General features: G+C 49.5%; 1 protein-coding gene across 2 annotated transcripts in view; it reads right to left on the bottom strand.

The window, feature by feature from the left end:
- Positions 1-15,282, bottom strand: part of CEP350 (centrosomal protein 350) — a 51,434-nt gene extending 36,152 nt beyond the window's left edge. For both annotated transcript variants that reach the window (XM_078865314.1, XM_078865315.1), the window contains exons 1-7: positions 15,206-15,282; positions 9,240-9,352; positions 6,258-6,301; positions 5,235-5,346; positions 3,707-3,890; positions 1,652-2,460; positions 289-396 (exon numbers count right to left, since the gene is read on the bottom strand). In XM_078865314.1, the coding sequence (XP_078721440.1) occupies positions 289-396; positions 1,652-2,460; positions 3,707-3,890; positions 5,235-5,346; positions 6,258-6,301; positions 9,240-9,321 (1,339 nt within the window). In that variant the 5' untranslated portion in view covers positions 9,322-9,352; positions 15,206-15,282. The remainder of the gene's footprint in view (positions 1-288; positions 397-1,651; positions 2,461-3,706; positions 3,891-5,234; positions 5,347-6,257; positions 6,302-9,239; positions 9,353-15,205) is intronic.
- Positions 15,283-15,566: the final 284 nt, after the last annotated feature.

Genomic DNA, 15,566 nt, shown 5'->3' with positions numbered 1-15,566 from the left:
AGCACAAGTAACAATGATAATAACAGAGCGATCAGTTCCAATACAATATAATCAGACCTGTGCCCTATTCTCCACGACACGCACGGCGCGGACAAACACTCATCCGGCAGTGCATGAACAAGGGGGCTCGTGTACAAGAACACATGCATTTCGATTATTACCTCTGTAACGATACCCCAATACCTGTTACTCGGATGATTTGTGCTCGACTAATTTGTGGAACGGCTCAAAATAAATTTCGAGCCTTTAAAATTGCAGCAGCAGCGGCAGCGGCGGCAGCGGACCTACCTGTTGCGCTCTTGCCGTGATTTTCTTTGACCGCCAAGAACTGATTTTTCCCGTGCTTCCCGGTCGCCCCCGTCGTCGCTCGCGATGACTCGAGCGCCTGGGTTAACCCTGCGAGCAGCGGGACAACGGAGACAGAGTGAGGCGGTCAGGCGGCCCTTGATTTTACGCGGGTGAGGCCGTGTTGAGATTTTAGGCCGTGTGGGTCGCTGCTGTGGTGGGGAGGACCCCGCGTCGACGTAGGCCTGCTTGGTCAATCGTTAATGTGTGTGTCATTAGTGACAGGTATTTGTGTCTTGCACTATCCAGGCTGAAGCCCGCTTAGGCTTCTAAGATCAGGCAAATTGTCGGTAATTTGGACATAGGAATAGTAGGTGCTGTAGGCTGCCACGATATGTTGTCAGCAGCAGAGGCCAGTGCAGCAAATAATTGTCGTGTACTGTACTATGCTCCCCACCTATGGTCAAATTGACCCGTATGACCCGCAGTGTGGTTGGGCCCTCATCCAGCAGTGGATTGACAAAAGGGCTGTCACGTGATCTTTGGGGCCCGTGAGTTCGGTAATGTGCACCCCGCTGAACTACAGTGCGTAGCTTTTGTTTGTTTTGGAATAAGAGAGTTTTGAAATATTCTCAATGGGAATCTTTTTTTTTGCTTGCATCCTTTCAGCTGGTGTCTGGTTTTACTGTGAGACCATGTTTGTGTACAGCAGTTCAAAGAAAAAATCGTGGTGAAAATCCCCCAGTTCACGCAGGCTTGGCGTCAAAGATTGACGTTCAGGAAAATTACTCGCGACTTCAAGGTAATTTACCACCCGAAAAATAATATATTACTCAGTGTCGAAAATAACCATAACTCTAACCCGAATCTTATCTCAAATGCAGCAGGCAAACTAGAGCATTTAGCCTAATGTATTGATATTGTTCTAGGCGGTCTCGAACAGTGGTGTAGTGGTAAGCGCACAGAGCTACAAATCCGCCAATCTGCGTTCAATTCCTGAGAGTGTGTTTAAAGGATTGTTATGAATGCGTTAGGTTCACGGTGTAAGTGAAGCTCCAGTGATATCAGAGTTGTGATTTCCTGACTTTTGCAAGTGATATCACTAAAGCATTCTCCTTGAAGTCAACTTAAAGTCTCTCCCCCTCTCCTGGGAGGGTGGCTCAGAATTCAGAGCTCTGAGCTGGCACAGCTGAGAATCACGAAATCCTAAAACTCGGATTCTTACCCAGAATCTCAGCAGCACTGGCTCAGGTTGTCTAACCTCAAGTCCACTTGGTCACCATACAATAACTCATCTTTCTATCGTCTAAGAGAAAATAATTGAACTTTCAGTAACGCTCCGAGGGCAGCGACCAAGCACACTCACCATTGTTGAGGACGCACGACCGGCCAGCCTGGTTTCGACTTTTCATCGTGTCACCGTGGACACGATGACCGACAGCTGCCAAGAGGTCCTCATCAACCCTCGGCCCCTCCCCATTTGGGCGTCTCCCACGCTCCGGATGCGCCTGTCTGCCCACACGCTCCTTCAACCTCAGCAGCTTGTCGCCGGGCTTCGGCGAAGTGCAGCCGGAGAGCCCGTCGCCATCTCGGCCGGTCGGCACAACCGTTTGATTCCTCGCGTGGAAATCTTCCACTGCCGCCGACGGCCGGTGCTGAGAATAACCGTTGCACTCCATCCAGGTCGGCTCTTTCTGCGGAAAAGCTGCGAGTGTCGAGTTCCGAGCGAGTCGCTGCGGAGGGCTGCGATCGGAGTCGTGCGGCGCATGCGCCAGCGCAATCGCCTCCTCTTTGTTTTTAGTCGACGGCTTTCTCCGGTCGGTGACCGCCACTGTATTCCTGCGATCGGCAACCTCTCGCTCCCCCTCCTCCTCCTCACCGCGGTGGTGGTGGCGAGCAAATCCGTTGAGCATCAGCGCCCGTCCCGCACGCCGCTGCCCCTCCAGCAAATCGAGAGCAACGGCGTCATTCAAGATTCGCACGTCCGTCCCGTCGACCACCGACGAGCTCACGCTCGCAAAATCGGTCGAAAGGACATCGCGCCGGTCACCAGAGTAAATCTCGCGGCTCCGTGGGCTCGCCACCTCCGTTTCGGCACGCGTCTGCTCGGAGAGGAGCCAGCGAGCCTCCAGCTGGCTTCGAGTCAAGCCCGGTTGCCTGTGCCGCTCCCGAGGCCTTCAGGGGTACAACGGGAGAAAGTTAAAAGCAGAAGTTGCCGACGTGTTAAAGTATAGATGAACGTCACGATAAAACAGCTGGGACACGTCATCGGTGATTAAAGAGTCGGCAACGTTTTCGTTAAGTCAGACAGACGTTATCATTCTCAAACGACGTGGGAATCGGAATGTTGTAGAATCTGTAAAGCGCTATTGCTCATTCAACCACCGAGTGGCTAAATGGAATTGCAAGTATCCTCCCTTCCTCGCCATCGAGGTAACGAGGAAAGCTGTCAAAGCTGTTCACAATCTCACCTCACAGAAAAACGAAATTCTTACAGCGTCCGTCACGAAGCGGCGGAAAACAACAATCCAAGTTCGTCTGCTGCCGGTCGAAGCGGAAATTTCTTTCGAACAGCGTCGGTAGCAGCGAAAAACACAAGCGCAGCAACAGCATCAAGCGCTCGCGCCAAGACCCTCACGGTGGTGGCAATGGGGTAACCGAAGAGAATGTAGTTCGGTGGAAATGGAGCCACACCCTCAACCCCGCGGTCTCCGACTCGCCCGGGTCTCACGTCACCGTCGCGAGTGGCCCCGAGGGCGGAGGGGGGGGTAATTAACGACGCAAGCCACATTTTACTACTCTGCTCACAACTACTACCCAGCAGCAGCCCTCAGCGGTGCCATACCACAGACGATTAACGCCAGCGCGGTTCGCTAGTCGGTTATAGTTTTACGCATGCAAGGTTATAATAGGTTTATGTAGTTGTAATAATAACGGAAGAATCTGTTTTACAGATAAAATATTGGACAGGGAACAATTTAACTGCTCCACGCACCTCGAAAATCAATTGTCACGACTCAGAACGGCAATTCAACCCGAGTGTCAATTCTTTTACGTCTCATTTTTGCCGTCTCTCTTGTAAAGTTACACTAGCTTCCTTATGCTAATATCGGCGCGTCGCTTGAATAGAATTTGTTAAAATCGTGAATAATTGTCCTCAGGCACACACTTTGATACATGTGCCGCAAGTGTAAGAATCAATTTTTTTTCGAATGCTATAACATACAATGACATATCGGTACATCGGTCAGTAGACCCTCTGAATATCTTATACACTCTCCACCAGAATCTCTTCAAGCGAGACAAATCCTTAACAGGCTTCGACTTCTCCGACTGATCAGCATTATGCGGTCCGTCAAACCAAAAAACAAGGCGCAATGAATTGTATTCAGAAAAAAAATCTGCAACACGCAGAGGTTACCTTGGAAACTGTGATGTCCTAACTAAATCCACGCTGACCGGAGAGGCCCCATTTTCCAGAGGAGGCCCTCGCAAGTGCAGGTCTGGCACGGCCCGCGCCTCCTTCACGCTCCCCGGCGACGCTTGCAGAGTACGGGACGGCGCGTCGACGGCGTAGCCCTCGGCAATCTTCCGCTCGGCCCCCGCTGCGTTGTTTCGGGACGAAGAGACGGCAAGTTCGGCAAGCGGCAGCGAGGAGCCCGTGTGCCTCTGGGTTAAACCCGACAGGCGACTAGCGAGCGGCAGCAGCGCCGCATTACACCGTGCAGGTAAAGCTTGTGGACATTCCACAAATTGCGCAAGTTCAACTCCTCCCCAATTAATATTTAATCTCGAGAGCAAACACGGAGCACGGTGCGATTTCAAACGCCTAGGAGGGGGAAAAACAGGTGACTCATCAACGCAGCTATTGTATCTACGTTCGATTGCCACGTTTCAAACCGACGACGCACAGGTAGAAGGGCGGGAGGAACATGTCCAATCCGGTTTGGTCACTCTTTTTGCATTCCTTTCTTATGACTCCTTGACATTTATCTCACGCCACCACCACCACAATTCTGGAAGAGTGAGTTTTTGTTCAGTTTACATATCAGTCTCATTCTTATACCTCGATGAAATAAGGAAAGGGGGGGGGTTGAACTCAGCGCCGCCTATTCTTAGTCAACAGCATTCTAGCACGTAATCACCGATGGTGCAGGCTGACGAGCGAGCCGGCCAGTCAACTTGCCGCACCCTCCATTAATACCACCGCACGGCGAGCAACGCGGCGGTGGCACAGTGCTTTCTCTTATTATGATAATGGACGCGAAAAACGCCGCGGCAATTACCACAAACAGACGGCCGTAAATGCGCATTGTGCGGGCAGAGTATTGTGACAACTTCTCTTTAAATATTTACGGCGTGGGATTTCGCGGGGCAGGGGCGGGTATGGAATTAATTACACGCAGCGGTGGCAGAGGCATGAACACGCGCACGCAGAGGAGTGGGGGCATGTAGGCGGGAGCGAGTTATTACGTGTAGCTTTGACGAGGCAACTCTCCACGAGCTGATCAGCATTAGCCCCCCTGTTACGCTACCAACAGCCTTATTTGATTACTGCCGGCAGAAGTATGCGAGTTACGACACCGCCGCCGTTGCTTAAATCACGCAAGTTCACACCGCCCCCCCACCACCGCCTCCCATGAAAAATCGCGGCAGCGACAGAGCCATCGTTTGGTTTTTGTTTAACTTTCCCATCATCCGCCAAAACGTTTCTCCTTGGTGAATGAAACCGGCAGACACCGCAAACCAGACGCAGGCGGAGTTCGCTCGCCCCGCTCGCAACAAACCTCCGACTTAATTGCCCGCCACAACGCGCTGCGCATTCCGCAAATTCATGACGCAAATCCTCTTTCGCTATCTCGCACGTCAGCACGGCGGCTAAGCTACGGGGTCGTAGGGGAGTGGGCGGGGAGGGGGGGCCGGGTGGGGGGGGGGGCAACGCCAATTACCGCCGCGAGGGATTTTCCTGCTTTGCCTCGCCGGTGGCTTCTGGTGGACAGGCAGATCCAGGAGGGTGGTGCTCGCGTTCACCGCCTCCAGACGATTCTCGATGTGACGAAGCTGCCGGGGGGGAGAAGAGAAGCACAACGACGCGCAACCTCTTCGTCCCCCTCCCCCTTCGCCGCGGCATCGACGTCACGAAGAGACGATACCCACGGTGTTGCAAGGCTACTTGCAGCGTTCGGCCAAGAGATACGACTCGGCATTAAAACACGGAGAGAGGTGCAGCCCGGGAGGGTGAAGCTGCCGAGATAGATGGCAGAGGGAGACGCGAGAGCTGAGTCGTAGATTAGCGACATGAGAGCAAGATAAACGAGGCACGGATAGGAGAACTCAAGTTGTACGGATTAATAGTCGCATGTACAAACCACCATGAAGTCACAACAACATCTTACGTCAGACATATACCCTCGACATATGATGTCACGTTGCCCGCCGCCAGCGCACATGCCAATTTACGTGCGCCACCGGAAATTATAGTTAAAGAACCCTGTATTAAAAGGACAAGCAACCTAAAACAATATTGTATTATGACTCATAATCCTCCACTTGCACCACTGTGGAGGATTATTGCAGCACAATGAAAAAGAGGCAAAATATTTTATCAGTTTATTGGTCTATGGGTCTCTTGGACCAATGCTGAACAGAAGCATTTATTTGTGTAAGTAGCCAATGTCTGCCCAGCCTCAAAGCGAAAACCAGCCTCAACGTGGACCCAGTCTCATCTTGGACCCACATCCTCAACGTGAACCCAGAGCCTCAACGTGATTCCAAAGCGTCAACGCAAACCCAGAGCATGAACGTGATTCGACTGCTTCAACAGACTCAAAGCCTCAACACGGACCCACATCCTCAACGTGAACCCAGAGCCTCAACAAGAACTATTTCATTTTATAATGAAATAAAATAGCAAACAATAGTCTTTTTGGGGGAGGTCGTGGATCACGGTGTCAGTCGGTAACTTCACTTACGGCACTCTTTGCTTTGTGGATGTTCTCCCATGCCTTGGACAGATCTGCCGAAGAGTTCCACGTAGAGAATATTAAGAAACATCATACAAACAACACGTGCTTCCATATTTACATTCTCATTTTCTCCAATCTGCACCAACCAGTGTTGTGAAGTGTGGTCAAACAAACCCCCTACAAAATACAATAATGTGGGCAAGCCCTCATAATTATTGAAACACACATCACCATTGAAAAGCACACACTCACAGTTTCAGTGGGTTTTTTACCTGCTCGTGGACAAAGGTCAACGACTACCACTAGTCAACACAAACAGCAGTACACAGACAAGGGCTCATCACGCAAACCGACACAAAGATACCTCTGCCAACATCGCAAACCCACGAATACGTGGCACGAAGATAACAATTTATACCAAACAGAGATCTCCTCAAACAAGGTCGTGCCGGTTTAAAAACAACAAAAGCACAGGTGAACAATTAAACCAACGGCCACAAATATCTGGATACGAGCAATAATCCCACCGCTTTGGACACCGACAAAGAGAACCAAAATCTGAACAGGGAGTGGGCGAGCGCCATTGTTAGAGAAATGTCAGCTGAAGAGACTAATACTGGGTTCCCACAGCCACCTAAATCCGGGCCGGGCAGATTTGTGAAATCGGGCAAGTGGGTTCGACCCGGGCAACAACAGCGGCCGGACCCTTACTTAGCCGAGCGCGTTGCAACCGGGCCGTGTCGGCCCGCGTGGTTTGCTTTGACAAGGGGGTCACAGCCCCAATTCCACCGGGGCCCGTCCTCAGACACGGCAGTTACATCACGGGCTCCACGCGGGAGAGACGAACACCGTCAAATTGCGTCGCTCACTAGGTCGCCATGGCGGCGAGATGTTAACTATTTCGCCTGGTATGCAGGAGGTCGTGGGTTCTATCCCGACCCTGATGCCTGTATAATTGGAGTTTGCGTATCTCTCTCCGTGTGGTCGCATGGATTATTCTCCGGCTCCTCTGTCTTTTCCCTCCACATTTAGAATCAATATGCGTGTAGAGCATTTGGAATACGATAAACTATACACGTGATAAGCCACTTCGTTGAGATATGATTTGTGGCCAAGTCGCTTCTGAAATCTCCATATATATAAAAGGCAAAGTTGTGAGTATGTGTGTCTGTTCAAAATGTTTAGCGTACTTCCCGACATGCAACAAACTGGAAATTTGCCATGTGGGTACTTTCCAGACTGTACACCATGCAACAATTATAAAAATACACTTGTGTTTTTTTGGGGGGGGAGGGAGCTCAATAATGCATTTATTTTTTTCACGGCAAGTGAGCTGTGACGTCAAATCTGTCACGTGACCCACGCGTGTGGTAGCGTAACGCATTGTTGTGTAGTGGTTAGCGCGCCGTGCTACGAACCCGGCGAAACGAGTTCGATTCCCGCTCATGGCCACCACCAGTGACGATTATATTGAACCGGTCCTGGGCCTCCCCTAGGTCGACTCAGCCTCAAACGAGTAACTGGTGTGTGGTGTGTGAACATCGCCACTGGGGAGACAAAGGCGGCTGGGCGTGGTGAATCCAAGTCCCGGGCGAAGCCGGGTAGTACAGCTAGTCTATATATATAAAAGGGAAATTCCCGACATGCAACAAACGTGAAATTTGGCATATGGGTACTTTCCAGACTGTACACCATGCACAAATTATAAAAATAGACTCTTGTATTTTTTTTTGGGGGGGGGCGCAATAATGCATAGATTTTGCAAGGCAATTGAGCTGTAACGTCATCTCTGTCATGTCACCCACATGCGGCAGCGTCACGCAGTGTGCCTGCTGACGTCACCCCCCCAAACCCTCCGTGTAGGCCCTGTAACCCGCACAAATGCGCGGCCGGGGGGGGGGGAATAATGGGTATAATATACTAGGCTACAAACTTTACATTTGCCATGTGGCTAGCTCCCATACTGTACAGAATGTAAAACGTTTAAAAATAGACTTTTGTATTTTGGGGGGGGAATCACCATGAAGTGTGTGGCGTCAACCCGCATACAGGAATGGCGAGAATCGATATCTGGTGAGCGTTTGTGGTATCGATTAAACGGGAATAGGCCGATTCTAAAGAAATCTACAACCTTCGATTCCTTTGCTCGATTTAAAGAATCGAATCTTGGCGCGTGAGCGCAAGTTATTATTTCCACCACGCGTTGGGTTTTATTTTCATTTTAATTAATGAGGTAATGATCATAGTTTTATTTTCATTTGTATATGTTATGTTCTTAAGTTGAGAAGTTTTTAAATATATTTTTCCCCCGGGAAACGCCAGGTACTTCCCACGAATTGAGCTAATTAGCTCAGTGGACCTTACCAGCTAAAATAAGAAAAATAGTTTAGTTTAGGTAAATTGTCTGGAGATGTTTTCATCTTTTTTATAACAAAAAATTACGATACGAAAAATAACACTCTAGTTTTGGATTGAGTAAGCTAACCAAAGCATGTGTTCACATTTGTTTACATACGATTGTGTATCTCTGATAAAGGCTATGGAACTGATGTGTAGCGGCAAGATTTTGTAATCAGGCCCCATGCCATGTTCGAACCAAAAACGGCTCGGCACGCCTCGGATTTGGTTTCTTATGACCGTGAAAACGCGGCATAAAGAGGCTTTATCCAATGCTCGCCAGTTAGCCTCTTAAAGGCATCATTTAGATGGATGGATTTTATTTATTCTAGCAACAAGAGTCTAACGAGCTGCCGGGTTTTATTTCATGGGCATCCTGCAAAAGTACTCGTGTTGTACAGTACAGATCTTAGCTACACAAGCATGGTTACAATAGGTCGCGATACAAAACAGCGATTATCGGTTCATTTAATTGACAGTTTATTAAAGTGCTCATGCCGGGTAACTATTTAATTTTGAAATAAATGCGGAGCATTTCTCATCACCATGTTCACCAGAAGGCGACGGTAAAAAAAAGAGGGGACGATTCACCTGTGACAGACATGGGGCAGCCTTCTCCACCACCACCGCCTCCTGCCGGCTCGCCGAACCACTCCGCTTCCCTCTTCAACATCGCTAGCCGCGACCACCATCAACACCAGCGCCTGCAACGCCGCGAGAGGGGTTGGGGGTGGGGGGGGAAAAAATAATCGGTGCGTTCAGGACATTTCGCGCGTGCCGACGGTCCGACTCTAAGCAGCATAAACCACCAATAATAACTGGAACGTGCGGCGCACACTCGGACACGTAAATCGCGTTCCAGCAGCTTCACATTGTGCTGCAGAAGCAGTGAGGGGTGTGGCGGGGGTTGGGGGTGTTTCAGCAAAAAGATAAATTTAGAAGCGCCCCCCACAGCTGCTGCGTCCATGTGATACAGAACGCGGGCACGACATTTTAGACTCTCCCTTAGTGGGTCACATTTCACGCCTCGCACCCCTCCCCCCCCCATATCATCCCACTCCACCCTCGGCTAAACTCTCCAAGTGCATGAAAACATTCCCCGATCGGCACTGCTGCTCAGGGCGAGTTGAGCCGATGAGGAATGTGTGTTTTTTTTAAACCACCAAAACAGTTACTTCATTTTTAAAAGGCTGTACTCCTCTGTGCTTGACACGCCTCCCACCCTGCCCACCCGTGCAAGACTCCCAAATCAACAAAAGCAGCTAAAACGAACTCGCTTTCATCCGTGCTCACACTCCCAAACGCACATTGTGTCAAAGGAATCTCACCTTTTACTTACAGAGTAAGAATTTGTTTTGGTTTAGCAGTCTTTATTGAAAGTCGAGGTTTCCGTGATGGTGTAATGTTTAACACACTCCAATCACAATATGGTGGTAGCCAGTTCTATTCAATATCTCACCACAGCAGGTGAAACAATGGGAATGTTTCTTAAATCTGCCACGCCTGCGTCCACCGAGAAGTAGAAGCGGGTTGACCACAGTCAGTTGATCGGCAGGTCTCGTGTGGCTGGTTAAAGTGTGAGACGTCTGGCCAGCGTGGAAGAGGAGGCCAAAACAAAAACGTTGGGCTCTCTCGATCTCCATCTCGTGGAGGCCCTTCCTGCCATCAGCGAACTTCGTAAGCGTTTGCAGGGCTGCACCTTTGCCTTTTTAATAGTTGAAAGGCTGATGAGAAACCACTTTTGCATGAGAGATAATGGGAACACTTCAAAAGCAATTATAATTAACGCTTTCAGGACATTAATGACAGTAAATTTACAGCTCTCTACATAAGGGAATCTCCCACTCCGTGCCACAATGGCTTGCATTGTGAGGGCGTGATAGAAATTGTCATTATTATATGAACCTTATGGCGGTACCCGTGGGTACCACAGTACCCCGGCTCTCGCATAATGTCCGTGATGCAGTCGTTTTTAGTCTGTTGATGGTCAGCGATGCGGCAATCGACTCATCTCGATGAGCTGTACACGATGCACCACTATGGTGCGTACGAGCATTCAGGGTTTCAGCGCAATCGTCCTCGCGGAGTTTCGACATCGCGGAGTGGCACTGATTTGGAATTGATTGGTACCCCAGTTGCGGAGTGAAATACACCCCTGGAAAAAATAGCATCCCAGAAATAAAATATTTAATTGCCTCGGGCTATTTTGTATTATTTGGTACCCCGGGGTACCACCACAAAGATCATATGGCCTGTTTGCCCATTCATTGTTAGTGCGGGTTGGTGAAAAGAGGGAGAGAGACAGTTTATAACAGAGTGTATCCGCCCTCCTGCCCATCCCCACTGCCTGATCATTCATTTGTGGTAAATGATTTTGCCATTATGGATCTGGCCACTGACCAATGTACTTACTGTGCTGTGCCTTTACAATGGCTTTAAAACACTGTGGTGACAAAGTTGCTCACTAAGCACGAAGCAACTCTGTTGATGGCAGCTTTTATAAGTAGAGGAATTACAGAACTTCCTTATTTTCTGCTCCTCCCACTGGCATTTAAAGTGAAGTGATAAACTTTCCTAGGCAAGAAAAACACAGAGCGCACGCACTCTCCTCCATCATTGCACCAAAGCAAGTGACCTCTACACAATCCGGAAGTTACAACAATGCTCATAACGCTAACACACACCCCCAAACACCCCCACACACACACACAAAAATACCTCTATAGCCGTACAGACTGTGGGCGCAAGTACTGTTAGCGAGCACCTATGAATGTCAGCACAGCATATACGAGGGGGTGGTGTGGCCAGCACCCTGCCCATCAACCTTTGTTCTCCAGTGCCAATGTTTACACACTGCACCAATTAGTCAATCAAGGCTGAGGAGACATAGGTGAGGCACAAGACCGGCTGTGATAATCGCTGCTGATGTTAATTGTGGCTGGAAATCAAACACCGGCTGCTGGGCTCGTCGCACTGCTCTCTAACCACTATGCCACCACTCCACAGAATACGTCACCCCAAAGACAAAGACACACACGCACGGGGCACCAGGAAGATGGATGGAAATGAGTGTGGTGGCAGCGTTTCCTCGAGACCAGAGCTGGGCGGTCCGTGTCCCGTAGAGGACTGTGTCCTGTCCCTATGACCAGCTGCCGAGTCAGCACAAGCTCCGCTGCCTTCCCCCCGCCTCGCAAAAAGATCGCAGTTGCGACAGGAGGGATGACGAAACTGCCTTCCTGTAGGAGCACCGAGGTTGCTTCCTCAACCGAGACATAGCCTGAGCTGACTTACGGTGCACGCAAACAAGGATGACGTCGTGGTTGTAGTGGTTAGCACAATGGACTTCCAATCCACGTCGCCAGTTTGATTCGATTTCCGGGGCAGCACTTAAAACAATAGCGCAAGTTTGCTAAATCCTGCCAGCCTGTCCACCTAGCATTATAAAAATTGGTACACCAGGATGTATGTATATATGTATGTTGAACTTCTTTTGCACTCTACGTAGCCAACCTTGCTACCCTTCCATGCTGGCAAGGATGACTTGCCGGCATGGAAGTGGGGGACACAAAATACTGTCTGGAAGGGGCTTTTGTGAGCTCCCTCTAGCAGACGCCCTTCCGCCAGGAGCGGTGTGAGCGAGATATTGCAGGGCTGCACCCGTACCTGGAACTTCCATGCAAATCGGAGCGTCAAAGGAGGCGAGGGTGAAGGTATGACGAAGGCAGCGAACGCACCGAGTCTAACCCCCTCAAGCTTCTCATTTGACGAAAAGAGGAAAAAAAACAAGAACAGGAAACCAACTGCTCGACACGGGCCCCGGTCAGGCAGCAGCAGCGATGATGATGGTTCCACGGCCTACGCACCGACACCATCCATGTACAGTAGCAATAAGCAATTTCATTTGCGCCTCTCTGAGTCAGTGCATTAGTCACACAGCACTCGCTCGTGTAATGTTGTAGTCGTGCCGAGCCAAACCATGACTCTTCCTGACCAGGAGGAAACCATCGAACTAACGGTGTATGACATACAACCCTTCGACCTAGGTCAAGAAAGTTGCAACGCACAGCAAATTGTATGTCCTGTCCTTCTCTGCATGTGTTGTTGTTGCACAACTCTCCTGCAGAATTGAGTTACACACACTGTGCGTACCATTACAAGATGCCCCTAATTTACCCAGGAAAGCATCACCGAGTTCAGGAGGGTCCAGCTAGATTGAGTTCTAGTCCATAGTAATTTCACAGTGGGCGGCATTGGTTGTTGTGTTTACCAACGGAGATATTGCCAACCTGTACTACAGCGCCGGTTTTTCGCAATCGCAATGAAAATATCCAAGTGACGAACCTTTTCCATGCAATTGATTTCCTCCCAGACGAATCCAATGAACAAACGCAACAGACGGCAACGCGGTACAACTGAGCGAGAACGCGAGCCGCTCAACACAGCTCACGGTCTCATCAACACGTAGAGCGAAACGTCAGACATCGTGCCCAAACAACAGACCCAAAAAAAACTCATCGGCGATTTTTGTTTTGTTCATACGTACGAAAGTGTAACGCAGTTTCATTAAAGGTTGTAGTTTGCAACAAGGTGCGTACGTGCCGCACGGATCGTGGGATGTTTGAGCGGCCGTAACCATAACAAGCTTCGCCCGTGCTATAAACATAACTCGCAAACAAGCCCTAACCTCACCGATACAAACATTGGCCTTATACCCTTCCTGACAAGCCCGAGATATGGACTTAACATAGCCCACACTTTGATTTCAACACTGATACTCATACTTCCTTACAGCCCTTTTGACAATCCAATTCGGAAGGTCTCCCCTGCGAAGTGTTGGTTATCGGGATTGTTTAACCATACGTTACCATGCTGGTTTAGTGCAGTTTGGTAAAAAGAGCGGGGTCAAACAGGACCGGTTGGGATATCACTCGCTACTGATGTTATAGCCATGGCCAGTGCGCTAAACACAGCACCACCACTCCACCCAATACGCCCCTCCTAATTCTTAAACGCAAACACATTTGCTATTTACCCGTTAGCCTCAAAGCCAAGCTGTAACCTTAACAACGGAAACGCGGAATGTTTCTGGTAGGAATCGGGGTGAGAGCGGAGCATGTTACTGTCAAACGCGACGCCACGCAGTTCAGTGTAGACGTGAGAGAAGCGATTCTAGGTCAGGGCTCACAGCACAGAGACCAGAGAAGATACATCGAGGTTTTATTTTTAAGACAGTGTCATTGACGAACGTGTAGAGTCGTTTTGTTAATTGCGTATCACTGCCAACGCAGAATCGCCAAATCATGTGTTTTCCTCTGGACACAAGGTACAGCTGTGTTTATAACCAGCTTCTGCTGTGTAACAAACAACACTTTAAATGCGTTCGTGTGGTTAACTTAACGTGAAAATCACAAGAGCATATCTGATAGGCGCACGTTGAATGGTGGTGCGGTGGTTGTCGCTGGTGGTGCGGTGGTTGTCGCTGTGAACGACAGTGCCAAGTGGTGGTATCCCTCCCCTGTCCTTGAAGTTTCCCTTCAGTCAGCTCGGCATGGACAGAGTAACTGTGCTTGGTGTGATGTGTAAACATTATCGTCTCGTGTTCACCAACAAGCATTTGCGGCACATAAAAAAATGTTGAGGGGCTTTTTGGTTTTGTACCGATTTCGAAATTAGTTTTACTTCTTGTTATTTTCATTGCCCACCCCTGATCATGGTGCTATCTGCCGCGAGGGCTTTAAATGTTCTCGCAAACAGCACTTTGCCTCAAGTCCAACAGTCCGTGTGGCTGAACGGGAGATCTTTGAGCTTTGTGTATAAATGCGGGGAGCGGTGGCGCAATGCTTAGCGCACTGCGCTACGAACCCGGACCACCCGAGTTCGATTCCCGATCACGGGCAACATCAAAGGCGAGTGATATGTGTACCAGTTCTGGACTTTCACCAAGTTGTCTCGATCTTAAAGTTGCACCGGTACCAGGCGCGGTACGTTAACCTCAGCGATGGGGATACAAAGACGGCCGGTCGTGGTTCCAGCCACACGACACCCCCCGAGGCGCTGTGTTGGTATTACTAGGTGATCGCTAACCGCACTTGCCCCAACAATCTATGTAGGCGACACGGGGAACGCGTTATCTTGTTTGTGTGCTACATGAACGTGTCTGTGTGTCTGTGTGCGTTCGATGTGAGTTTGCGTATACTGTACGTAACGTGTGTGGGTATCACGCCGAAGTGTTAGTGAACGGAGTGTTTAGACATTTGACTCCACGAACAACTGGTTAACTGATAACGCCACAACTTATAAACCAAAACTAGAGGCGTAATGCTGCGAGCGACAGACTTCGATGACGTGCCTCGGTTTATCCTAGTTCCGCTGCGGGAAACGAGCGCGACGAGCGGGCGGGGGAGGTAGGCCGCGGGGGTGATCCGTACGAAGGTCGAAAAGGTGGTCGTTTTCGACCGCGACTTCGCGTACAAATTAAACCTTACGTAGCGGACCACGGAAATAATACGAATCGAACAAAAATTAAACAGAAGTGTGAAATCAAACGTAAACCTTACTTGTGAGGAGACGGAACGAAGTCTTTGGCGGCAGAGAAGGCGCCGCTCATTCCGGGCCGCTCCCAACGGGGCCAGCGAACCGATTCCTTTGTATCGATCTAAACGCTCACGATTCGAAACCCTTTAACAACGTGATATTTATTATCTTTTATATTTTTGATGACATCTCCGTTCGTTGCGCTCTGGTTAGTACAACTTTTGTAACCTTATTTTATCGTGTACTTTTCGTGAGTCGAAAAACGATTGATTGCTAGGTACTTACTTTTATGTAGAAAATCGAGAGAGTGGGATTCAATTTGTATTACGATTCGACGAATCGCTTTATGGCCTGGGGTTGTACTTCTCGTTGTGCGTTGTCAGC

This window comes from Lampetra fluviatilis, chromosome 20 (assembly GCF_964198595.1).
Source record: "Lampetra fluviatilis chromosome 20, kcLamFluv1.1, whole genome shotgun sequence".
NCBI classification, from domain to species: Eukaryota; Metazoa; Chordata; class Hyperoartia; order Petromyzontiformes; family Petromyzontidae; genus Lampetra; species Lampetra fluviatilis.
This window is presented reverse-complemented; position numbering and strand designations above follow the sequence as displayed.